Raw genomic sequence first — 25,748 nt, 5'->3', positions numbered from 1 at the left:
AACCCATTTTCATGTTTGATTTTTCCGTAATTCCAAAAGGTTTTCAGAATGGAATGCCAAAACTGCACTTCTAGAATGCAAACTTGAGTTTTTGGATCCCGATTTGGACGGGGGATACTTCTATGAATTGGTATTTGAATTCTCTAATAATCTCCATTAAAATTTTTCCATTTAACGAGGGTCAAAATTTTAACCCATTTTCATGTTCGATATTTCCGTAATTCCAAAAGGTTTTCAGAATGGGATGACAAAACTGCACTTCTAGAATGCATAACTTGAGTTATTGGATCCCGATTTGGACGGGGGATAACTCTATGAATTGGTATTTGAATTATCTAATAATCTACATTAAAATTTTTTTTTTTATCGATGGTCAAAATTTTAACCCATTTTCATGTTTGATTTTTCCGTAATTCCAAAGGTTTTCAGAACTGGGAACCCAAAAATGCACTTCTAGACTCCATAACTTGAGTTATTGGATCCCGATTTGGACCTGGGATACCTCTATGAATTAGTATTTGAATTCTCTAATAATCTACATTAAAATTTTTCCATTTAACGAGGGTCAAAATTTTAACCCATTTTTATGTTCGATTTTTCCGTTATTCCAAAGTTTGTCAGAATGGGAACCCAAAACTGCACTTCTAGACTGCATAACTTGAGTTATTGGATCCCGATTTGGACGTGGTATACCTCTATGAGATTGTGATTGAATTATCTAATAATCTACATTAAAATTTTTCTCTTTAAAGAGGGTCAAAATTTTAACTCATTGTCATGATAGATTTTTCCGTAATTCCAAAGTTTTTCAGAAGGAAACCCAAAAATGCACTTCTAGACTTCATAACTTGAGTTATTGGATCCCGATTTGGACCTGGGATACCTCTATGAATTGGTATTTGAATTCACTAATAATCAACATTAAAATTTTTCCATTTAACGAGGTTCAAAATTTTAACCCATTTTCATGTTCGATTTTCCGTTATTCCAAAGTTTGTCAGAATGGGAACCCCAAACTGCACTTCTAGACTGCATAACTTGAGTTATTGGATCCCGATTTGGACGTGGTATACCTCTATGAGTTTGTGATTGAATTATCTAATAATCTACATTAAAATTTTTCTCTTTAACGAGGGTCAAAATTTTAACCCATTTTCATGTTCGATTTTTCCGCAATTCCACAGTTTTTCAGAATGGGAACCCAAAACTGCACTTCTAGACTCCTTAACTTGATTGTCTCTTTAAGGAGGGTCAAAATTTTAACCCATTTTCATGTTAGATTTTACCATAATTCTAAAGGTTTTCAGACCTAGGGTTAAAATCTGCTCGACCATTTAAAAAAAGTTTTTGGACGCGGACAAAGTCGCGGAGGGGAAAGCTGGTATTAATAAAAAATATGGAGTTAAGTAGAGTTACTCCACAAATTCCCTATTCCCAGAGATATAATTGAAACACTTTAACCACTATCAACAAACCACAAATTAAACGGCTTATCTTAACAATTTTCAAAACAAATTTGAATCACTAAGTGTCATATGTTATCTTTGATAATTGCAATCGTTTAAGATAACGAGAGTTAGCGGAAGTCTGGTTTAATTAATATTTACAAGTATCATAAACAAGTATCATAATAATCTCTTTGAACAAGAGGGGCACTTGCACTTCGCTTTTATACTATATGCACATCAGTAGGACATTGTAAATATTTAAATCTAATAAATTTTTGATTGTGGAGTGTTTTTGAGTGGAGAGATAGCTGTCGAAAGAAGTAGTACATTTTAAAAAGTAATTGTTCGTGCTCTATCTTAAATTCTATTTATTTATCCCTACCTTCATTTAATGTTAGATATTACAAAAATGTATTAAAAAAGTAATTCTTAAATATTTGTAGAAAAATAAATTATTCTATTAATTGTAATTCTGGAAAAATATTTTTATCGGAATTTTTTTTTTTGTAAACAAACAAATAATTGGGTTATCGTATCTTGAAAGATATGAACTAATCCTTAGCGTTCATAGCTTTTCTACGTTTATGTGTAATTTAAAAAGAATTTTAGATGCAGTGGGCTTTGCTATCCTCTGGATTTCCATTGAACACTTCAGAAGTCGCCATTCATGAACTTTTCTGGTTTAGTCAATTGTTTTATTCGATCTTGGCCCGTATATGTGCAATATACTTTATCAGCCGATTGCCCGTACGGGGATTATATATGACCCATTGCCTTGGTCAGCTCGACAAAGGAGATTTTTGTATCAATACTCGTCGAAATAGCATGAGTCCACAAGTTGTTCCAGCAACATGAAAGTATTCGTAGCTATCCTGGCTTTGGCCGTGGCCTCGGCCTCCGGCGCCGCCATGCCCGACTTTGCCAACCCGAAGGCAACAGCGGTCCACACCAAGGACATGCAGGGTCGCATCATCAACGGCTATCCTGCGGAGGAGGGCAGGGCTCCCTACACCGTGGGTCTGGGTTTCAGCGGAGGCTGGTGGTGCGGGGGCTCCATCATCTCCAACGAGTGGGTCCTTACCGCGGCCCACTGCATTGGAGGAGACGCCGTGACCGTCTACTTCGGAGCCACCTGGCGCACCAATGCCCAGTACACCCACTGGGTTGGAAGCGGAAACTTCATCGCCCATGGATCCGCTGACATCGCTCTGATTCGCATCCCCCATGTGGACTTCTGGCACATGGTCAACAAGGTGGACCTCCCCAGCTACAACGACCGGTACAACGACTACAACGAGTGGTGGGCCGTGGCCTGCGGATGGGGAGGCACCTACGATGGCAGCCCCCTGCCCGACTACATGCAGTGTGTGGACCTCCAGATCATGCACAACTCGGAGTGCGTCCAGTACTATGGAAGCGGTACCGTGGGCGACAACATTCTCTGCGTTAGGACTCCCGACGGCAAGTCCACCTGCGGTGGTGATTCCGGTGGCCCTCTGGTCACCCATGATGGCACCAAGCTCGTGGGAGTCACCAACTTTGGATCCACCGCCGGTTGCCAGTCGGGTGCTCCAGCTGGATTCCAGCGCGTCACTTACCATCTGGACTGGATCCGCGACCACACTGGCATTGCTTACTAAACCAAATAAATAAATAATGATAATTTGAAAAACTATTTCTGGAAATATTTTATTCCAACTGCGGCCAATATTAGTTTACCAAAACATTTTCAGCAGATTGCATAATAAATCATTATCTAAAAAATTTGTTTCAACTAATGTTTTCATTTTGAAGATCGGCCTTAAACGGTAATTTAAACTACTATTTTTCAATAAAACAGAGACAAAATTGAAAAGTAAAAAAGCAAAGATGAAATGTTTCTGATTTTAGAATTTGTCTTCTCACTTTTTCAAGGAAAAAGAAAGAATTCACTTATTCGAGAAGAGACGTTCTTGATATTAAGAAAAAAGTTCTCTCGAGATTGTTTTTTAAGAGGCAGCGACCTGGATGTAGAGAGCATTATGCTCGATTTTATTTTTCAAGACGAAAGTAGTCTTGAAAACGAAAAACACATCACCTCAGTTTTGAGAACTGTAGATTGAAACTGTCGTGGTTCATTTTTGTATTAAGCCAATGGTTTTGAGATTGGTTTTGTTTCTGAGTGTGATTTAGCATAGTTTAACTAATAGAGGAGCCAAACGTATTTTAATAAAAAGTCCTTTTACTTTTTGTAATGAGTGAACTAAAAAGGCATATCTTCTGCTTTAAATAATTTTATTCAATCGGTTTTGAAAGCTTAGTAGTAAGCAATTCCGGTGCGGTCGCGGATCCAGTCGAGGTGGTAGGTCACGCGCTGGAAGCCAGCGGGATGACCAGCCTGGCAGCCGGCACCCGACACCCAGTTGGTGACTCCCACGAGCTTGGCGCCGTCGTGGGTGACCAGGGGGCCACCGGAGTCTCCGCCGCAGGTACCCTTGCCGTCGACCACGCGGACGCAGACGATGTTGTCGCCCACGGTACCGCTTCCGTAGTACTGGACACACTCCGAGTTGTGGATGATCTGGAGATCCACACACTGCATGTAGTCGGGCAGGGGGCTGCCATCGTAGGTGCCTCCCCATCCGCAGGCCACGGCCCACCACTCGTTGTAGTCGTTGTACCGGTCGTTGTAGCTGGGGAGCTCCACCTTGTTGACCATGTGCCAGAAGTCCACATGGGGGATGCGGATCAGGGCGATGTCAGCGGAATCGTGCGAGATGAAGTTTCCGCTTCCAACCCAGTGGGTGTACTGGGCGTTGGTGCGCCAGGTGGCTCCGAAATAGACAGTCACGGAATCACCACCGATGCAATGGGCAGCAGTGAGGACCCACTCGTTGGAGATGATGGAGCCACCGCACCACCAGCCTCCGCTGAAACCCAGACCCACGGTGTAGGGAGCCTTGCCCTCCTCCGCCGGATAGCCGTTGGTTATGCGACCCTCGACACGGGGCACCTTGGGGATATCCTTGGGGCGGACGACGCTCTCGTAGGCCGAGGCGGAGGCCACGGCCAAAGCCAGAACAGTTAGGAACACCTTCATGTTGCAGATACAACTTGTTCTGGGGGACTTTCAGCGCGGCTTTTATACCTCCAGCAATCGAATAACTTTGTTTGCGATAAGTCACAGAGATTACTAATAAAGAGCTGTCCTAAATCAAAGCTCAATTATCGCGGGTCCCACTTCGAGCGTGTTTCCGCTTGATTTTACTTAAGTCATGGGGTGTTAATTATTTGTCAACTGATTAGAAAGTATTATAAAAATTAAAATGTTGGGCCTAAGAATAGTATACATTTTTTGTACTTTTTAAATTTTGTTAAACTTAAATTTATTGCATTATCATTTACACAAATGGGACTTTTTAAAAGAAATGTGAATATTGTTTTTTTTTTGTAATTTAATCTGAAATACCAAATATAACCCTTTAATATAAATACAAGAGTGGTTTATTTTTCAATAGTTTTCTAAAAATATATTTTTTATTGTCCTTTCTTTTTTTAGCTTTACTGTGATGCGTCTTGACTTTGAGAAAAGTGTGTGAATACATCTCACACGTACGTACATATAATAAACTATATAGGGGATATGATCTGATTGTGTTATGCTGGATACCCTACGTTTCTTTATAGGCATGGTCGTTTATCATGTACATCGAACACGTTTACTCTTATTTACAAAATATTTATCGATAAAAATGCATCATTTCATGGTTTTCGTTATCTTTTCGGTTACTGGTTTGTCTGGCCAATAATTTAAATAAATTAGAAAATTGCATAAAACTAAGCTAAATGAAGAATCCTTTTCGAGTGTTTCAGTGTTTGTTTGTGGGTGAGGTGTTTGGGGGTATAAATAAATAGTTTTAATGGTCCAGATGAGTAGAATAAATAGTCGAAATGGGGGCGAAATGTGGGTGATTGTGTGTTTTTTGTGGGGTGTGTGGATGTGTGTGGTGTAGTATGTGGTTTAGGGTTGCGCCCAAAGGCACAATTGACAAACATCACTGGCTCAAAGGGGGCACTGAACCCCCTTTGATAGCAAGGTGGCAATTGGGCGTGGCATGGGCGCAGCTAAGGTCATAATAAATAAATAAATAATCTTTTAAATATCCACTTAAATGCTAGGCAAAAATCGTTTCGAATGCGGGTAGATAGAGTTGAAGGGGGTCGGAAGACAGAGTGGTGCGGCAAAACGTCGGTCAGTTTGGCGATGATTGGTGACCGGAAGTGAATTTCGTTTGGATGGTAGTTTGGTGGTTGGGTGGTGCAGGTTCCTACCACAGTGGCATGGGGCGTTGCTGGGCCAAGAAGGCGGGCAGGCTGGCAGCATTCGGGGCGGGACAACCTAAAAAATGATAAATGGGGAAATCATTATTAAGAGAAGAGGTATTTATTAAAATCAAGGCTTATAAAGCGCATTTAAAATGGATATTTTTGTCAGCATATTCTGGATTCAAAGGATACTTACGGCACACGGCGCAGGTTTGCTCATCGGTCCCGTCGCCGCAGCCATCCCGTCCGGAGCAGACGATGGCCGTGGAGCGGCACAGGCCGTTGCTGCAGCGGTGCGGGCAGTAGGCGTCCGCCTCCCGCCGCCCCCCGCCGAGCAGGCCGCCCGCCTCGATGAGGCGCATGAAGAGATTGGGGAGGGCGCGGGAGCCGCAGAGGTGCGGCGGCTCGTCGCTGCCGTCCTTGCAGGACACGATCGCGTTGCAGTACTCGTACTCCGGCAGGCACTCGCCGCTGCCGCAGCGGAAGGTGTGCTCCGGACAGGCGTTGCCGCCCTTCAGGCTGCCGTCGCAGCCCATCTCGTCCTCGCCGTGAGGACACTGCCGCCGGCCGTCGCAGAGGGCCGCCCGCGAGATGCAGCGACCACTGCGCTGGCAGCGGAACGACTCCGTGGGGCAGGTCTGGTTCAGGCGGGCGTTGTGGGTGCACTCCTCGTCGGAGGCGTCGTTGCAGTCGGCACGGCCATCGCACACGAAGAACCACGAGATGCACACCCCACTCGAGCGGCACTGGAATAGAGAAGTTGTTGAAAATAAGTTATTTTATGTATCCAAAGTTTTTTTTACGGAACAAAGTGTTTATAAAAAAAATACTAAAAATCTCTAGACAGTTGTTTAATTTTTATGATCAAGATTTTTTAGATATCTTCCTACAAAAGAGTCATTATCAAATTCCATGAAACTTTCCTGGTACATCATTGCTTTCTTTGAGGACTCACCTGGAAGGTACCCGGACTACATCCGGTTCTTTCCGCGCTGCACTGGGTTCCCTGGTCACCGGCGGCGCAATCACAGACTCCTCGTCCATTGCAGACGGTATGGGGATCAGCCAGCTGGCACTGGCGATCGCTGCTGCAGGCCAATCCCAGGGACACCGCCTCCAGACCCAAATCCACGCGCTTGCGCAGCTCCGAACCGGGCTTAATGGCAGCCAGAGAGGCAGCTGGAAGAATGACAGCCGGAGAAACGGGTTCCGGAGTGGGTTCATCGGCTGGCATCAGGGGCATCAAGGTGGTAACCACGGGAGCAGCGGGCTCCATGAGGGTCACTCGACTGGCCAAACCCAACATGGTCTGGGTGGTGATCTCCACAATGTCAGCGGGATTGGGTGTGGCTTCCTCGTGCGGAATGGCATGAGCAGCAGCGGGCTCCTCCTCAATGTGGTTATTGTCCAGTTCCTGGAGACCATCGATGCTGGTCGTGGATTCCAGGATTAGATTGGCGGATTCCAGCTCATTGAAATGGCTGGCGTCAGGATGATCGGTGAATTCGAAGGGCAGTTCCTCGGGGGAAAGAGTGCGCTCCTCCTCGGAGGATTCATGCTTCTGGATGCTCTCAGTGGTGGCTTCCTGTGGCACAGCATCGGTGATTACTTCATGTAGGGGTTCCTCCTCCTTCGCGATTTCTGCTTCATCCTGCTGGTGTGGATCTTCCTCCAGGTGCTGCTCTTCTTCATCTTGTTGGTGTTCATCTTCAATGGGCTTGGGTTCCTCCTCAATTTTCTGATGCTCCTCTTCAGTGGGCTGATGTTCCTCTTCCAGAACCTTTGTTGGTTCATGTTCTTCCTCAGCTGGCTGCTCGGGGATGGGGGTCACCTGCTGCTCCTCTTCATCCTCCTGTTCTTCAACGTTAGCTGCCTCTGCAAATAGTTCGGGAATGGGGGGTTCTGGTTCCACAGCTGGCTGCACTTGCTCCACATGATCCTGGGTCTCATCGGCCTCAGCATGAAGATCGGAAATGGCTTCATGTGACTGCTCCTCCTCGTTCTCCGAGTTGGCTTCCACCATAGGAACCGTTTGGGCTGGCTGCTGGCCAAATGGAACCGGGGGGACAGTGCTGTCACCCTCCAACATCAAGTCGCTAAGGATATCGGCAATGCTCTCGCTCTCATGGAAGTTCTGTGGATCGTGCTCAGGATCGTGCTCCTCACTCACAATAGCAATGGGGGCTTCGGGGATTTCCGGGGCCACAGTGGACTCAGATTCCTCTTCAGCTTCAATAGCAGCAGCAGTGGTTTCTTCCGGCTGGGAGAGCTCCTGAAGATGCTCAACACTGGTGTAGTCCGCCTCTGGCTTGCTAAGTTCCTCCTCTTCCGGAACGGCTGCCAGCTCCTGAGCATCGGTGACTGCCTGGGGAGATTCCTCCTCCTCCTTTTCTGGCTCAGCATCAGGTTCTGGAAGCACTTCCTCTTCTTCATTGGGCTCGGCTCCCTGGATAATGTTGTCACTCTCATTCTTCTCGACCTGGAACTCATCCTGCTCTTTGCTGATCTCTGGAAGAGTCTGGGAACTTTCACTAGCCTGGGCTTCTGGTTCGGTTTCGGGTTCGGGTTCATCGGTGGTTTCCACTGAGATATCTCCATCGCTTTTAATTGGCAGCTCTTGCTTGGCCTGATCCGCATCCACCTGCAAGATCTCGTCATTAGCTGGCTCTTGGGTCTGCTCGGTAACCGCCACTGGTTCCTCCTCAACATCTGCGGTAGTCTCTGCCTCGATCTCCTCCTCAGTGGCAGACGTCAACTCCATCTCCTCCTCCTTCTCCGCCTGGGGCTCCACAATTGCTTCCGACACTTCGGGCGTCTTAATTGCATTTGCATTTTCCTCGGGCTCCACCTGTTGCTCCTTCTCACGTGCCGCCTCCTCAACCTCCTGCTTCTCCTCCTCAGCCTCCTCGTGCTCCTTCTCCTCCTCCTCCTCTGGCAACTCGGTGGTAATCTCTGCGATTTCTGGTTCCTCTGTGGTCAGCTCTGGTTCTGTTTCGGTTTCCACTGGCGCCAATTCATCATCATTTGCCGGGTATGTCAATTGTTCGTGCTCCGCTTCGGTGATTGCCTCCACCTCCTCGCCATGGAGCTCCTGGACTGGTTTCTCTGTTGTGGCTTCATCTGCATCTTGATGAATTTCCGCCACCTGCTCGGGCTCTTTCTCTTCGCCGATCTCCGCGTTCTCCTCCTGCTCCACAGTGGCTGGCTCGGTGACTTGGTCTTGATTTAATTGATTGGCTTCATTTAAATCATCTTCGCCACTTGTCGGCTTGGTGTCGGCGCTTTGTTCCGCCTGATCGATCTGGGCTTCCATATCTGGAATCTTGGCTTCTGTGGCCGGCAGCTCCACTTCTGCGGCTTCGGTCGCTGGTGTTTCTTTTTCTATTTCCATTTCCATTTCGGTATCTGGCTGCTCTGGTTTTTTTCCCACCTCGGCGTCTTGGCTTTCACTCTCCATCTGGACTGGCTGTTCCTCGATCTTCACCGCATCTGTTGGCTCCTCCTGCTTGGGCGGCACCGCCTCCTTCTCCTCCTTCTCCTCCTCATCGTGGCTGGGCCCGGCCAGTTCCAGTTCATGATCCCCCGAAGCCAGATCTTCAGGCAGTTCCTCCACTGGTTTCGTCGCACTTTCGATTTCAGCTTCATTAACCGGGATTAGTTCTTCATCGGCCACCGTCTGCGATGTCTCTGGCTCCTCGTCCTCCTCGATCAGCTGCGTCTGAATGTGGTGCTCAGTGCTGGCCTCCGCATCAGTTTCGCTCTCGGTATCGATGGGCACCACCCCCTCATTAGTCTGCTGGTGAAGAGCCTCCTCCTGCTGCTCCTCTTCCTCTGGCTTCTCTGGCTCCGCTTCATCCACTGGGCTTTCATAATCGAATTTCATGGTGTCGTCGATGGGCGATGAGGCAATCTCTTGGCCTCCTGATGCCTCTGCAACCTCCTCATCCGCTTCAATGGGTGCGATTTCAGGTGAGACAGGGTATTGCGATTCTTCGGGCTCGGATTGGGGTTGCTCTTCAGTCTGCTCTGGTGCTTCTGGTTTGTCATTGTGCTCTTCCGCGTACTCCTCATCGATCTTGTAGGGATAATCCTCAGTGGGACCAGCCTCGGTTTCCTGCTCCACATTAATGGCATTCTCGGTGGGCACATCGGCAGGTGTAAGCAGCTGCTGGACTCCAGTGGTAGCATCTTGAGGGGATTGAGGAGGCTCTGGTTCATTGGGTTGAGCTACGATTGTATGATGTTGCTGCTGTTCCTTCTCATGTTGCTCCTGTTCCACTCTGTGTTGCTCCTCCTCTTGAAGTTGCTGTTCCTCCAACTGATGTTGCTGCTCCTCCAACTGATGTTGCTGCTCCTCCTTTTGATTTTGCTGCTGTGTCAGTTCAGTCTCCTCATGAGCCATATCCAAAGCCTCCAGTTTCTCACCATTATCCACCTCAGCGACCTCGGGTCTCAGTTTGGTGGTCTGACCATCGTCTTCCTCCAGAGATTGCTCCTCCACGCTGGCGGGCAGTTCGTCTTCTAGGAGAATGGGAGCAGGTGTTGTCGTGGTTGTGGTCGTTGTTCTTCTAGTAGTTGTTGTGGGTGCAGGAGTGGTTGTCGTTGTCGTCGTGGTTGTTGTCCTCCTCGTAGTTGTTGTAGTGGGCTTGGGAGTGGTTGTTGTCGTCGTTGTGCTAGCTGGCTGCTCCACCTTTTCAACGGCTTGTTCCTGTTTCTGGTCCTCCTGATCCGACGCCGGGGCCACACAGAGACCACCCACCATTTTGGCGGGACTCGTGCACTGACAGCGACCGAAGAGATTCGGGATGAGGAAGTCACAGTGGGTGCGGGTGTCGAACATTTGACAGTGGGCGTGGCTGTAGCAAACGGCGCCAGGATGGGCAGCTGCGGGTGGGAGATAAGGAACGATCGCGAAAAGTTCTCATGAGATTTTTTTTGTTATAAGGGGTATGCGATATGTTATTAAGTTAACCGTAAACCGAACTCCAAGCACCAAATGCATATTAAAAACTCATCATCATCATCATGAACAGCCACACCAGAACAGAACAGGGAGGAGCACTTGCAACCAGAACAAGAACAACATCAGAGCATTAGCCCGCCTTCGACAAGCCTAATAACCGTCAATAAAGTCAACTGCAACTGCATCAGCCTCAACGCATGGCCGAGAGCGAAGTGCAGAGAACAACCGAGATTGGTACAGAGAAAGAAATAAATGTCCCTGTAGCTAGCACAAAAAAAAGTTCACGAAAATATGCTAAGATATTGAGTATTTTTAATAAAAGAACTCGATTTATAAATGCTTGATCATTAGATCAAAAAACCTATTTTTGACATATTTTCTAATGGCAAGGTCACACTGTGTTTTTAATCTTCATTGATAATGCTGGTAACATTTAACATTTGTGAGTTCTTACAAGGTATTTCTTGTTTCTTTTATAAAATCGCATCGGTATCCCTATTCTTTCTGTGCAATGCTGCCTAAGAAGGGGTTCAAATGGGAACCAGAAGATGACGCTGAAACGTCAGTGACGTCGCCCATTCCCATTACCGTTCCTCATCAGCATTCCACTCGCCGATAACTGGCTAAAAAGAGACGGCGACTATTGGTTGCACCGAAGACTGAGCCACCTGCGTGTCTGCCACTGTCCTCCTCTGGAATCTCAGCTCTGACCCACTTTCCGGACTGCCGCTCCAACTTGTTTTCACTTGTTTCGTTTTTGGCTTGCCAGCAACTTGCAACTAGCAACCAGCAACTTGCAACCAGCAACTTGCAACCAGCAACTTGCAACCAGCAACTGGCGACATGCCATTTACCATTTCACTGGCCAAAGCTGCAGCCACCTGCAGCTGCCCTTTGGGCAGTGTCTGGGATCAAGGAGATCCATTTCCATTTCCATAACCCCCAGCTGGCATTCAATTCGATTGGAAACCAAACGAGATCATAAATCGGTTACCCTTTATCCTAGCCCAGCCAAACGACTTGGGTTTTCTCGCGGGAATTTCGGCCACAAATCCAACATTTGTCGGCAAATTCACAAAAGCATTGGTATTGGCCATTGGGGAACCGGTTGAGAGTCGAGAGCGGTGACTCCAAGGCACATAAAAGGCATACGGCCAGCGTGGCGTATACTTAACGAATGCACCGCCTGACACTGACACTGCGCTCAGCCATTTCCATTGCCATTCCAAATGCGAGTAGCTCAAACGTGTCTTGCCGCAGTTTGACACCAATATGGAATAAACTCTGGGTAGGAAGAATCAAAGGGGGTTTCTGCTGCAGACCCCAAACGGTTGGCCCCATCTTTCACTTTTATATAACAGCCTTAGAAGCGGTCACACAGGCGGAAAAGAATCGTTAGTCATTAGACATCGTCTTGTTTGGCTATTCTAGCCTAACATCTTTTTTATGTATTCTAACCCCGCAAGCATCCTTTAATCTGGGGTTCTATAAAAGGATCTATGTTTTTAATGGTATTAATATTTCTAGAATTTTAGATTTTAATTCAAAAAGAATAGCTTTCGTAGTAATGTTTCAACTTTAAAAACAATCAAAAAGCGCTAAAAGATCTAACGATTTTAAAATCAAATTATATTATAATTATTTTTTAATTATAATTATAAATTTGGAAATTTAAAATTTCCAATTTAGTTCTACCAAGAATTAAAACTTCAGATAAAGGCTAAAAATATTTTTTTATAGTTAAAAAATCCTAAATATTCTTTATATTTAATAAAATAAATAATATTAATTTATTTATTTAACAAATTAAGCTAAGCATACAATGACTAACTTAATTGCAAAATTACCGAGCACTAGTACTTAAAATGGAATTAAAACTTTTTTAAAAACTCTGGCAAAGCTGAATTTTTTAATGGATTTTCAAATCAAACTATGTTTAAATTTCCCGAAATTAAAGGTGTCAATATGATATGATTAGTAAGGGGTACTGAATGTTATTTTGTTGATTGAAAAAAACGATTAAAAACTACGATTTTTAAAGTGGACCAAAGATATGAAGATTTTCTTGCGTGCAGCCGTATTGTGTTCCATCTTGGGTTAAACACAATGCCTCCGAGCTGGCCACCAAAAAGCGATGATCGATAGGCTGGGGGCCAATGCCACGGCCACTTAACGCCGGCCCCGCCCCCTGCCGCCCCTTTTGGGGCTGCCGGTGTGACAGGTTGCATCTCGCATGCGAATCGCTGCACGACTGCAACTGCTAACCTAACCCACTTCGATTACGGCTAGAGCTCAGGCTAAAGCCAAAGCTGCTCTGCAAGATCTCCACGACGCGTGTGAAAATTGCCCAATGGATCTGGCAACTGGGATCTGAGTTGCAAGATCTGGGGGATCTTTGAAGCGCTGCGGGGTGGCGCGCATCATAAACAATAATTTCCATCGAAATCAGCATAAATTAAATCGCTGCTTCCTCGGCGTTATTGTCTTTGTTTAAGTCGCCGCCGCCGGTGGCCGGAATTGCAAAACTGTGTCAACCGCCTGGCACGCACAGATACAGATACTGAGATACTACAAATGTATCTCAATCTGAGGCAGCATTCCTGCGGCTATAATAAGTCTATTTATGCCGTCGACTTTCATTAGGCGCAAAAGCCAATTGCCATACAAAAAATAAGTATAAGTACGCCATTCAATTCGAAAAAAGGAAATATTTTTTAATTAAATGCGCAAATTTACATTTTCTCTAAAAGTTACTCGAAGGTATGCAGTTTTTTCGACAATATTATTATTATTTATGTACTTTTTGCGGAAGTTGGCTGTTCCACATAATTTGCATGCAATTTGGCATTTGGCGCAATTTGGTTTGAAATGGCCATTCAAGAAAAAATTTTTCCCGTTTTTTCTCTTTTTGTTTCTAGCCGCAAATTAACACAGTTTGAGTGGCTGACTTAGTGGGTCATGCGAAATGAAATGGAATTTTCGGTGGCTTTTTTTTTAGTCTTTTCTTTTTTTCTTTCGATTTAAAACATTTTTTGGGTGCAAGGTGTCGCAATGGAAAGTATTTTCCTTGTTTCGGCTTGCGAAGGTGTTGAGGCAGAAAGAAAGTGAGCCGAGTTGCTAGTTGAGTGACTTTTAGATTTCCTATGCCTTATATAATGAGAGTCGGGAATGCCATTAAAGGCGACTTAAAAAAATTTTGAATATTTTTGGACTTACGAAAGTCACAGAAGTCGTTAAGAAAAACTAATTTACAAATAATAGCTAAAATCAAATATGCAAATATATAAAACACATAATTATAACCTTTTTCCAGTCAAATTAAATTGCTTCCCTTGTTTTTTTTAACAAACTTTCAATGGTATAAACTAAATGTAATGACAAGAATTGAGATTTCCTGTTATGTGACCCTTTTAGATATCATGGTGATGATTCGAAAAAATGTTTAATTTTTTTAGAAACATATGGAACATATCCTAAGCTCCCCAAAACTCCAAAGATTTCCAGGACTTCATTATTTTTCCCTGTGCATCCGATGATCGACGACGTCAGAGTGGTTCACTTTTCCTGCAACTTTGTATGCGGAAGATCTCGATCTGGCTGACAGTCGCAGCCTTCGTTGTTTGGCCGTATGTCTGGACTATCTTTTCATTATCTGTTTGCTACCATACCTTACCATACCATACCATATACTACCGTGCTATATCTATGTATTTGGCATACTTTTTGTCGCAGCTCGTGAAACGGGGAGAGTAGAGTAGACTAAAGAGCCGCATGGCGATGCGCAGGGGGAGTTGTCATATGTGCACATATATAACTCATAAAGATCGGCGGAGATGGGATGGAAATGGAAATAGAGATGGAGATGGCGATGGGGAGATGGGAGGAAGTGCCTCATTGTTGGTGGTGGCTCGTTAAGAGCCGGCTGGCTACCAAGCAAAAACGGGCAACCGAATGAGCCAATCCCGGAATGGGCTTGGGCCCGATGGGTTAAGGTGCATGGGAAACTGGAACAAGTGGCTAAATGGAAAGCCTGACAGCCAACAAAATCTGGCACACCACTTGCTTCACTTGACCCGCGATAGGATGAAGTGAATGGCCATGGCCATGGCCAATCCCAAATGTGTGCAGCATTTTTGTCAACTGCATAGAAAAGTTTTTGGCTTTTCTTTCCCCGGGAATTCCAGCGATCTATTGTCCCTCTCTCTCTCTCTCTCTCTCTCTCTCTCTCTCTCTATCTATCTCTTAATATATTGTTTTTCTCCATCTCTTTTATTCTGAGAACTAATTGAACTTTCTTGGACTTTCTTTTGCATTGGCGGCTAATCAGTGCAATTTAATTACGAGTCGAGGCAATTAGCCATGTAAAGTAGCCAAAGATACAAATCAAAAGGGGAACTTTTGGCTTTGGCTTTTTGCTTTGGGGGGTAAAGGCTGCCCTGGCAGGATGTCTCTGGTGAAAGGTTCATTCCGCTCTCTCGCCTGCTCTTTCTTTTATTGTGTTTTTGGTGAAAGTATCTCATAAATGACTGGCTTGCCACCTCTTGCACTTGCCACAAATACCCCGCTACACACGAAAAAAATTAGATATGGAAATATGCAATTAATCTTTATCACCTATGTGTGCTATGCGGATCCAATTGCTAATTAAACTAGCAATGGAAATTGCTTGGTTCTTATAATAATAATATCTTAACGTGTTAATAAATCTTAAAATGTGAGAACAATTAGTAAGCCAGTGATGACTTCTGAGGATAGAATTGGAAAACATTTAAAAAAAGTGATCTTTAATCTGAAAAAATAGAATTCCATTAGCTATAAACACTTTAGATTTATTCCGTGTACCTCATTCCTCTCACAACTGACCAACGCAATTGTTTGTCATTAAAATGACTCCTAATTAAATATCAAGCGTATTCTCGGCCAGCTGTCCTGCCACGCCCCCTTCTCCACATATATATGTATTGGGTTCTTATCCTATATAATTAAGTCAGTAGCTAAAGAGGGGATTTGAGAGTGAGACGGGGGGACTATGCAACATCAGGTGAATGGCAATGACACGAACTGCACCAGTTGCAGTTGCCTCCATTTCCAAGTCCACGATCGTGCCTCATTGCTCTGCTTTTGGCGTGTTTAATGTTTAAAGAAGTCGATGTATGTATTGTAAGGGGTGATCGGGAGGGGGTCAACCCGCCATATGGCCTCTCGATTCTAGTCAACATTCTAATCAGATTAACGCCACTTGGCGCCAATGTGGCAAGAGGAAGTGGAGCGAATTCAAACTATGTAGATTCCAATCTATGCAGGGCTGCCAGAGGCCTCTACATCTTCATTCTGCCCAGACACTGTTCTTAAACTATTTTCTATTAATTTAATAAACAAAACCATTTTCCCATGAAATCTAAAAAATTTAAAACTCTTTATATTGCTTATGCAAAAACGAAGTAATCTAAAAAACATAAAATTTCTTAGTGGCATTCCCAAATAATTTCTTTAATCTTTTCCCCGTAAATTTATTTTACTTCTCTATGCCTTCCTTAGTCACAAGATGAGTCACATGCCCAAGATTTATTCGAAACTCTGGTACATGAGTCACTTGTTCTTTTTAAACCCACAGCCCTAGAAGAGTTCAGTTGCAACTCAGAAAACAGAGCCAAGATGTATCTTAAAATGTATCTTTCACACATCGCAATGCACAAACAGAAACAGGGAGAGATCGAAGGCAAACATTTACATTTTACATTTAACGTTTTCACGTTGAACGATCTGCAGTTGGTGGTGTCTGCTGGGATGGTCGGTTTCTACCAGGTTGTTAGCCAGTTCTTGGAAAATTAACCAATTATGCGTATAATTAGTGACACGATTGTCTTGTTTGGCCGAAGTATTTTCATTGTTATTGTTATTGTTACACAGCCATTTTGAGTGTTATGCCGGTGTTAATTGTCAGTGTCAAGTGGCAGCGAAAGAAACAGGAAATGGGAGTGTGCACTCTCCATACTATATATACTTGGTATACGCCATTGCGTGACATTCCAGGGGAATATAAGAAATGATAAGCAATCAGAGTGGGGATTATTAGTCGGCTGCCCGGCTGTCCGTTTATTGCAATTCACCAAACACCGCACACCGAACAGTTAATGATATTGAAAAGTATTTAGTATAGTTATAGTCCCGGGCAATCTGTTGGATTAGGGCCACAATAGCTGGCCGGCGGTCGGCTGATACTTACGTCCCAGACAGGTGTGTTTGCGGAACTGCAGGAATCCCTCGACACAGCGGCAGGCCCCCTCGAGACAACTGCTGTTGGCCACCTTCATGGAGCACTGCTCGCTCAGCTGGCAGTCGCCCCCAAGGAGTTGGGCTGCAGGCGAAATCAAAGGGAGAGAAATATCATTAAAAATCATTAAAAATCAACTTCAATTTCATTTCAATCGACCCATTAGATTGAGTCGTTTCTTGGGAAAAATATAACAATTCTCCGATATTCTAGAGATCTCAAAAATTTACTTTAAATCCCTCATTAGGGAGAATGATAAAAAATTATTGTGAGTTTGGTTCACGGAAAACACTTAAATAATGATAGTTTTTAATGATATACTAAAATAAATTGCAATGTATAATTTAGTTGCTGATTACGAGTTAAGTTAAGTTATTGCAGATGAATCCTAACTTTATTTATGCTTTAAGTGCAATTCACTTTTAAATTTTAAATAAATTGGTTTTTAGCCCTGGGACTTAGGGATTGTATTCTTTACTATTGTATTTTATTTTCTATTTATTACTTTTTTAGGATTTTTTAGAAATTGTCTTGTTAAGTACGAACCAAATAGTAAGACCTCCTTTTTTGTTTATCTAAGCTGTACATTGCTGATGACTCTCCCACTTGGAATTACTAATTTTACTCAGGAAATAGTTAGAATTGTTTTCTTTGTGTAAAGAAAGTCGCAGTGAGTGCATCTAACGGTTCTTCTGTGGACAAACACACATCTCCGCCCATTGTTTGCCCGGCAAACATTCTGTACTCCCACTTTGGGGTTAGCCAAAGATTGACTTTGCCTACTTACATGACAAACAGCGCTTGGAATTCAACTGGACAAAGTAGGGGGCGCACTCGCAGTATCCGAGGGCGGAGCAGCTGCTGCCCTTGATGAAATCCGTGCAGTCCATGTCATGCTGGCACTTGTCGCCCAGTTCCAGGGCTCGACTCGCGTCCAGAACTGTGAAGATGATCAGCAGCTGTAGGTATTATGAGATACAAAACATTAGAAAAGCTTTATAACAGAAGTTATAATAAAATTTGGTGAGGGTTGGGATTATAGTGGATCATATTTGCCAAGATATTAAAGAATCCATTATATTTTAGTCGGTTGACTAACAAAATATTAGGAAGCCTATACACAATACATTTAATTTTTTGTTTATGGAATAATTTAAGCACTTACCTCATCTTCATTCCCCATAAATCCTTACATTAATACCGATTATTATGCTTAACTTAAATATAGCTCGGTCCCTTTGGAATGTCGCACCTCTTTGTACTATTATCTTCCTATAATAATTTGCAATCAGAAGAGAAATGATTTAACAACCTGAACCTTATCCAATCCCCTTAGATCCGAGATCTGTTATTTATTACATCACTTAAATCTTTCAATTAGGTGCCCAGTTTTGCATAAACCATGATTAAATCGGGCATGGGCCCCCAAACCGAAATGAGCCAACAAATTGGCCGGCACCAAGTCTTGACCAAGTCTTGTTATAGTGCCGAACAAATTGCCCGAGTACACGGAAATACCTGTGGGCCAAATGTCCGACGAAAGAGCCGTAAAATCCGTAGTTAATCGTAGCAGATCATATAGTACACGCTGCGGTTTTTCTGTTTTATGAATGAAGTGCGATGTGTGTTAAAGTATCTTATGGCTATAGTAGTATCTACGGCATCAGCGAGCGGGCCTTTGTTTTTTTTAACGCAGACACAGTTAACGTTATATCAGATGCTACAAAGATACTTTAGCTGGAGCTGTGATACAAAATTAACAGTTGCCTGAACACCAAACACACGCCCATCCGAGAAGGTGGGGTGGGATTGCCCGGGATCTATAATTAAAAAAGAAAGAAACAAACAGCAGAGCCAAGGGTACCCACTTCGTGTATGTTTTTGGGCTCTCTTCTGATTTTGCAGTTAGAACTGGCTAATAAATAAGCTGAATTCTGTGGCCACAACACCAGAGTGCAATGTACTTTCTGCTCATCGTGAATGAGCGCCACACGCCATTAATTACGGCCCGGCCTCTGGGATTGCCATTACCTAACCGAAACCAAAACCAAAACCAAAACAGATACAGATACAGATAGTAGTTAGGTAACTGGGCTTTTGACTCCTTCTCGGGGTTCTGGTTCTGGGTTTTGCATACCGGCAAACGGTACTACGAACTCCCCCGTCTTTGGTGTTACTTCCCCGATTTTTGTTAAAATTTGTTAACGCATTAAATCCAATGATTACATAAAGTTGTCTCTGCATTCGCAGGAGGGGAGTCCCCCGTCTTCTGTTAATTGGTAAGAACCAAGATTCCAAATCCACAAACACGCAACTCTTTTTGCCAATCGTACAAGTTAAGACATTAAAAACACAGTTAGGATCGTTTGGCGCAATGCAACTTTGTTGGCATTGCCGCCTTGATTGTGATAAATGGTTATGAGAGATTGTTTCAATAAGAAATGTGAAAATTACACAGATTTCATGGACTAATGAATCTCATCAGATAGTTATTTCCGGATCGAGCTTAACACAAACATTTCGACTTCACATAAATGCCAGTGCATTAGAACACACGACATAAATGTTATCAAAAATATTAATATATATAATACATTTGTCAAAATAGCCTATAACACATTATTAAAAATAAAAGCAAATGAATCTTAGCTATCATTGCTGATTTTCAATCAAAACTAATTTAAGAAAACATTTCCCTTTTCCCGCTTTATTGAACAACAAACCATTAGCACGATTCTTTAAGATCATCAAATAACATTAAATAAATAAATAACGTACACCACATAATCCCCATTCAGAGGTGTTTTGCCTCGAGTCTCGAGATCATTTCGCCACTCATTCAGTGCTTGTCTAGTCAAAACAACACTTGCAGCACTTCATGGACCCCAAGACAAACCCTCGACCATTTTACCCATTGAAAACCGAGGAGTATCGCTCAATGAGAGCAACAATACAAACAAGACCTCGTCGAATGGGTAAAAGTATCGGTATCAGAATGGGAATTGGAATTGGAATCACAAAGAGCCGCAGAACCAGAAATGAAAAGAAATTGCTGAAGCTCGGCGGCATCAATAAAATGTCAATAAACAGAGAATAAATTGTTTAATTACGCTTTCGAGAGGCTTTCGAGCACGAGACACTGTATACGAGTAGAATAAAGAGAGAGGCCATTAGAGGCGAGTGTTTGTTTCGATTTGACCCAATAACTGGGAGCCCAGTTACTTTCCTTGTTGGCTAAGAATTGTCAACTGACCAAAAAAAGCGGGTTAATAAAGATCTGCAGGCGGAAGGCTAATAGCCGTCAGTCCATGTCCACCCGTCCATTTGTAATCCTGCGCAGGGTCATTCATCTTCCTGGCCAAAAGGCACGTCTTTAAGGCCCAAGTTGCCAAAGGCCCATTCATCAGCCGGCGCGAACTGACTTGGCTTATTTATTTTTCTGCCTATTTTTTCAGATTTTTTCTGAATTTTTTTGGGATTACAGCCAGTCTGTGCTAATGAAGACCCGTTGCAGTGGCATTTTTTTTTCTGAACGCCACTGCAGTCATTGCAATTTAGAATCGTAAAAGAACAGCAAGACCGGGCTGCAGCGAAAAAAGAGTAGATAATTTTTCGTGTTTTACAAATTACTTTCGTACTCTTTTAATGATCGTCGGGCGCCAGACCGTCTGCTGACCTTTGGCCACCGGGCCGAATGCAGGTGGAGCTCTGGGGCTCTTGGCCATCCGGCTGTCCAGCTATCCAGCTCTGCTGGCCAAGACTTAATGCACTTGGCTTGAAATGGGTTGAATGGGCCGGCCGAGGGCAGCGAAACATAATAACAAACAACATCGAAACGGATAAATTGTTTGTTAGTCTTGGTCGAAGTGGAAAAGCTGGTCTGCTGGAAGGAAATTTTCTCTAAAGTGCTGCACTCGAGGAGCCCTTGGCCGATTGCTTTTCACCAAACAGATTCCATTGATTTAGCACCATGAATAGATTGCTCATTGGATGAGAAAATATAATTGAATTGCACAAGATGATTTCAAATCTTGGATAGGAAATCAATACAAATTATTTTACATGCAAATTGCAAGCACAGAAATGTAGTTTTGCATTATTTTAAAACATTTAAATACAAAATATTTAAATAAATTATCATTTAAATTCATTTTTGAAACTCAAATTTAAAATAAAATGGCTTCAAAATCATTTATGTTTTGTTAACTTTGTTATTTATATGCTCAACATTCCACAAAATGGGAAAAGTAGGATATACGAAAGATTTCTTTAAAAATTCATAAAACATTAATGTAATACACAAATAATAAAATGCCTTTGGTTACCAAGAAATCATGGACTGTGATAAAATTACGCAGACAACAAAATAACTTAAGCGAACCAAACTTCCTCTTCATTATTTCTCTACCTTTCCCGGAATCCAAAAATAGCCAACAAATTCAATAGAAGCGTTTATTAATAGTCAAACTAGTTCCCATAGTAACCCCATAATGACTCTTCCCGCAGTAATAATGATTTAGTGCTGGGCAATGAAACTTTATGAAGCAAATAATTCACTAAACTTAATGCTCCATCTTGGGCTTATTTTTTTCATGCTATCTATTTTTGGAGGATGTAGTAGAGCAAAGGCAAAGAAGACTCCCACCTTTTATTAGATTAATTTGCCCACATTACTCAGGCAGTGAAGTGGCGACCCCCAACCGAATAGAGCCGACTTCATCATGATCTTCGACGCCTGCCTATCCATCTATCAGCTACAATTTGACCCAATGGCCGACTTCACAGCTCTTTACACACGAGAAAGAAAGAGCTTGGAGAGCAGCGGCCCACGATTGAAGTGCCCACGTAAAAAATATCATAAAAAAACCTAAAAAATTGTGCCAAAAAATGAAACGTTTTTTAAGAAAGCGAAGAAGTGCTGACCAGGTGACAAACATTTGCTTTGGCTGCTTTTTAGGAGCGATTTGAATTGGCAACGCCCCAAATGATGACTGATTTTTGTTGTATGGGGGAGTGCAATTTAATATTTTTTGGCCACAAATGCTTAGGGCTTACTTACCGCTAAGAGCCGCTTAACCGCAAAAATGTTTCCATTGAGCATGGCGATCGCAGGTTGCTTTCTCGATGCCGCTGACTGCCGCGCAGTCGCCGTCATTGCCGCTTCTGAATCTCCGAGAAGAAGCTGCCTGGAATCTCCCTGGGAAGGCTTTTCTCGCTTTTCCCTCCTTTTGTGTGTTTTTCCGTTGGGTTTTTCGATTTTTCAGCTACTCTCTTGGGTTATTTTCCTGTGGCTGCAGCTTTATCTGGGTACTCCTCGCTTTGCAGTCGTTAATATATGTTTTTGTGCTGTGGAAAGGAGTCGGTTGGTAAGGGGAGACTTGACTTAAACTCTGAACTCTGAGGGTCAGAAACGGAACGAAAACGTTTCTTCTCTGTATTCTTCTGTATTTTTCTTTTTTGGGGGTAAAGGAAATGCGCCCCACAAAAAAAGAAGAGGGAAATAATAATAATAATTTCGGTTTTATTATTTTGCAGTTGTCGGGCGAAACGAACCGGCCGGCTTGCGGCTCACACGCCCCTCATTCGCATTCAATGGGCATTCGAGCGGCGCGGCATTCGGTCGCTCCACTTTAAAACGAAAGACTTAGGCAGCGAACTTGCGGCGGCAGTCGGAAACCCGAAAATGGGAAATTAACACCTGAACCACCTAGGCCCTAAAACTTATTTCGTTTATTTTTCTCGACCGCTTGTCTCTTTTTTTGCTATTTTCACTTGCTGTGACGACCTTTGTCTGTCTCCCTCGTTTTTTCTAGTTTTTTTGTGTGTGCCTCTTTTTTATTCGGAATTTGGGTAACGTTTTTGTTGCCTTCGCTGTGTAGCTCTGCGGTTCCCTGCTGCCGCTGTTATAAAATTTCATTTTATTGCAATGCATGAGTCTGGGCCGAAGCCGAAGAGTTCGAGACTGGGTCTGAGAATGTGGCGCTCTAGGGCATTACCGTTAGTCGGCTGAGAAGACAACAAAAAAAACAGAGCTATGTGCCGATATAAAACATCTACTAACTCCAGCATTTTTATAACTTAATAAAAAATGGGAAAAAAGGGAAGGGAAAACGGAGCTGACAATGAAGCAGGGCCTAAGAGTTCGATTTAAATTGGTCTAAGGTGAGATGGCCTGAGAACTAGGCGCTGCACTGAGCAACACCTTTGGGGTTTCTCTTATCTTACAAAAAAAAACTTTAGTGCCAAAAAAGTAAAGTATTAGAATATCAAGACAGGCCTAAAAATAAATGCTTCTAGAAATGATCCTATTTTTTGGTGACTTATGTTAATGTTAAAGTACAATTATTTCTAGAATTTAACGCTGGTCAGGTGCTGTTTATATATTATAAAAGCACAACGAATATTTTGTTTTATTCACATACAAAAGACTTAACGAAATTTTCTGGATGAATTTTTTTAAGCTATTAAAACAATAATGTAAGCATATCAATATCTTTTTAGATGAGCATAAGGAGATTTCTAAAACCTTTACAAAATTTTATATAAAATGTTGTTTAAACTTATTAAAACATTTTAAAAAATCGTTGAGAAGACCCTTTTGTGATATTTTTCTTTCTGAGTTCTTTTTTTTGAAGGAACTATTCCAATTTGGACACTTTTAAATTATCAAAAGAGACATGACTAACAATAATATTATATTTCCTAATATTTCCTCAATTTCTGGGTTATTTATCTCTCCTGAATCTTGGATTATCGTTGATTATTTGCATTTGGTCAAGGGGCGTGCATTGGGCGTGTCTGCGAATTGCCCGGCTTAATTGTGACCCAGTCAGCCGCGGAGATGCAGATGGAGATGGAGTCACAGATGGAGATGCAGATGAAGATGGAGTTGGAGATCTTCTGCAATCGATCAGCATGTGCAAAGTGTTGGACTGACGACCGCAAAAGAGCGGGTCGCTGGCTGGGGAACAGACAGCATTTTTAGTTTGCGGTTTTTGCGCTTGGTCTATCGGTCGCTGGGTCGTCATCAATGTACCAGAGAATCAACTGCAAGAGCTAAAGCCTGGCCAAGAGACTCTGGCCGAGACACTAGAGACACAAGGCACAAAAAAGCAAAAAGCAGCGCGATTCTAGCACCGTTATAGACCCAATATGGCGACTGCACCACCAGCACATGTGGCTGGAGTTGGAGTTGGAGATTCAGTTGGGGTTTCAGCCAGATCCGAGCTGAAGCTGAAGCTGATGCTAAAGCTGAAGGTGGACTGGCTCTGGGTGCATCTGCATCTGTTGGGTTCGGCTGTGAGTTCTATGTTCTATGTTCTGTTCTGGTGCCACTGCCACTGCATCTCCAACCGCATCTCCAGCAAACTGGACAGGAGAACGCTGCGCTGTCTTCGTCTTCGTAGCCGTCTTCACTTGACTGCACTGCCTTGCCATGTAAATATGTTTGTCTATCTGGCCGCTCGCTGTTTGTTTGTTTGTTGGTTGCTTGCTTTATTTGTTTGTTTTCCTGCCGCCGAGTGTGTGTGTGTGTGCAAGCAAACTGAAATTACACTCAGTTGGCCGCGCCTTAGTCCAATTCCAAAAAATACCCCTCGATTATTATTATTATTATTTCCTCAATTTTTTCGGTGGCTGGTATTTATTAACAATTTTTTTTAGCTACCGTTTGGGGTTTTTTCTTTCGATATTTGTCACTCGCGACGCCGCACTTTCCGTATTCAGTTTTGAAATGTTTGGGCTTGGGTTGTTTGAAGTTTAGTGTGCAAAGTGCAGCCACATCACACGGAGATGAGCTGAGCTGGGCACGTCCGCACGTAACGATGGTCAGCAACGAACTGAAGAGGAGCCAGCCAGCCACGGACTTAAAGAACCAAGACAAGCAGCCGCGGTCGCAGTCGCCAGCAGCAGCAACATCGGCGGCAGCAACAGCAACATCAGCAGCAACAGTCGCAGCAACAACAGCAACAAGTCTTGGCTGAAAAGAGAGCTTTTGGCCAAAGTCAAAGTCAAGGCAGCGAAGCTTTTTCAGACACGACAAGTGCCGAGGTCTTGGACTCACATAGTTTGTGTTGCTGTTGCTGCTGTGCTAATGTTGCTGCTGTTGCTGCTGTGTTGCTGTTGCGGCTGTGTTGCTGCTGCCGCTATGCAAATGTGACCGCTGCGCAGACGCAGCAGCAGCCACGACCGCTCTGCTTTATTTGTTTCTTTAATTATGAGTGTCAGGTCCGAGAGAGTGCGAATGCACAGATTAAGAGAGATAAACGGCGAAACGTTTGTACACCTACACGTAGAGATCTCCACTTTGGCAGCCCAGCAACTACATTCAGTTCGAAATTAACCGTTTTATTTTACAGTCCAACTTCTATAGCCCAAATCGGCTTAATACCACTTTTTAAGGGATTACATTTACAGACAGTCATGTGTTTTCTTAGTATTGTACTACTCTTGGATTTTCTTACATTTATATTAATATGTAATTTTTCACTTTTGGAAAGAATTTTCAAGAAGATTTTCAATCAAAATAGTATTGGTTCTGTTGTATTCCTCGTTGTAAATCAAAAGTGGGCTTTAAGCCTAGAAAACCTATGGATTTGTGGAGCTTAAAAACTAAATTTAGTTTAACATAAGGAGAAACAAACAATAGACAATCTTTGAAGCAATTTCTTAAAATTTCGTTACTTTATTAAAAGAAACATACTTCACACCTTAAATACGAAATTGAATGTTATGTCATCTATAATCATTAATAGATGCA

At 43.2% G+C, this 25,748-nt stretch overlaps 3 protein-coding genes across 4 annotated transcripts; 1 reads left to right on the top strand and 2 right to left on the bottom strand.

Moving 5' to 3' along the window:
* Positions 1–2,299: 2,299 nt before the first annotated feature.
* Positions 2,300–3,088, top strand: LOC119553820 (serine protease 1-like). The gene has a single exon (XM_037864447.1). It carries the CDS (start codon positions 2,300–2,302, stop codon positions 3,086–3,088), a length of 789 nt encoding a protein of 262 aa, XP_037720375.1.
* Positions 3,089–3,705: 617 nt separating this feature from the next.
* On the bottom strand, positions 3,706–4,528 carry LOC119553445 (serine protease 1-like). The gene has a single exon (XM_037863835.1). It carries the CDS (start codon positions 4,525–4,527, stop codon positions 3,745–3,747), a length of 783 nt encoding a protein of 260 aa, XP_037719763.1. The 5' UTR covers position 4,528; the 3' UTR covers positions 3,706–3,744.
* Positions 4,529–4,980: 452 nt separating this feature from the next.
* Positions 4,981–25,068, bottom strand: LOC119554946 (probable serine/threonine-protein kinase kinX). Of its 2 annotated transcripts, XM_037866056.1 has the most exons (8): positions 25,053–25,068; positions 24,657–24,968; positions 22,050–22,336; positions 17,778–17,949; positions 16,943–17,074; positions 6,709–10,637; positions 5,950–6,499; positions 4,981–5,826 (listed from the first exon to the last, which is right to left on the bottom strand). In XM_037866056.1, exons 3-8 carry the CDS (start codon positions 22,143–22,145, stop codon positions 5,756–5,758), a joined length of 4,950 nt encoding a protein of 1,649 aa, XP_037721984.1. In that variant the 5' UTR covers positions 22,146–22,336; positions 24,657–24,968; positions 25,053–25,068; the 3' UTR covers positions 4,981–5,755. The 2 variants fall into 2 exon arrangements, with proteins under 2 accessions (XP_037721984.1, XP_037721985.1); XM_037866057.1 differs by lacking the exons at positions 16,943–17,074; positions 17,778–17,949; positions 22,050–22,336; positions 24,657–24,968; positions 25,053–25,068 and adding an exon at positions 11,305–11,397.
* Positions 25,069–25,748: the final 680 nt, after the last annotated feature.

The sequence above is a fragment of the Drosophila subpulchrella genome, chromosome 3L (genome assembly GCF_014743375.2).
Source record: "Drosophila subpulchrella strain 33 F10 #4 breed RU33 chromosome 3L, RU_Dsub_v1.1 Primary Assembly, whole genome shotgun sequence".
NCBI classification, from domain to species: domain Eukaryota; kingdom Metazoa; phylum Arthropoda; class Insecta; order Diptera; family Drosophilidae; genus Drosophila; species Drosophila subpulchrella.
This window is presented reverse-complemented; position numbering and strand designations above follow the sequence as displayed.

Excerpts from the sequence above, each read along its gene's own strand:
- LOC119553820 (XM_037864447.1), top strand. The coding sequence starts at position 2,300 with ATGAAAGTATTCGTAGCTATCCTGGCTTTGGCCGTGGCCTCGGCCTCC.
- LOC119553445 (XM_037863835.1), bottom strand. The coding sequence starts at position 4,527 with ATGAAGGTGTTCCTAACTGTTCTGGCTTTGGCCGTGGCCTCCGCCTCG.
- LOC119554946 (XM_037866056.1), bottom strand. The coding sequence starts at position 22,145 with ATGACGGCGACTGCGCGGCAGTCAGCGGCATCGAGAAAGCAACCTGCG. Across the intron at positions 17,075-17,777 it reads TTCCAAGCGCTGTTTGTCAT|CCCAACTCCTTGGGGGCGAC; the intron begins GTAAGTAGGCAA and ends TTTCGCCTGCAG. Across the intron at positions 5,827-5,949 it reads GCAAACCTGCGCCGTGTGCC|GTTGTCCCGCCCCGAATGCT; the intron begins GTAAGTATCCTT and ends ATCATTTTTTAG.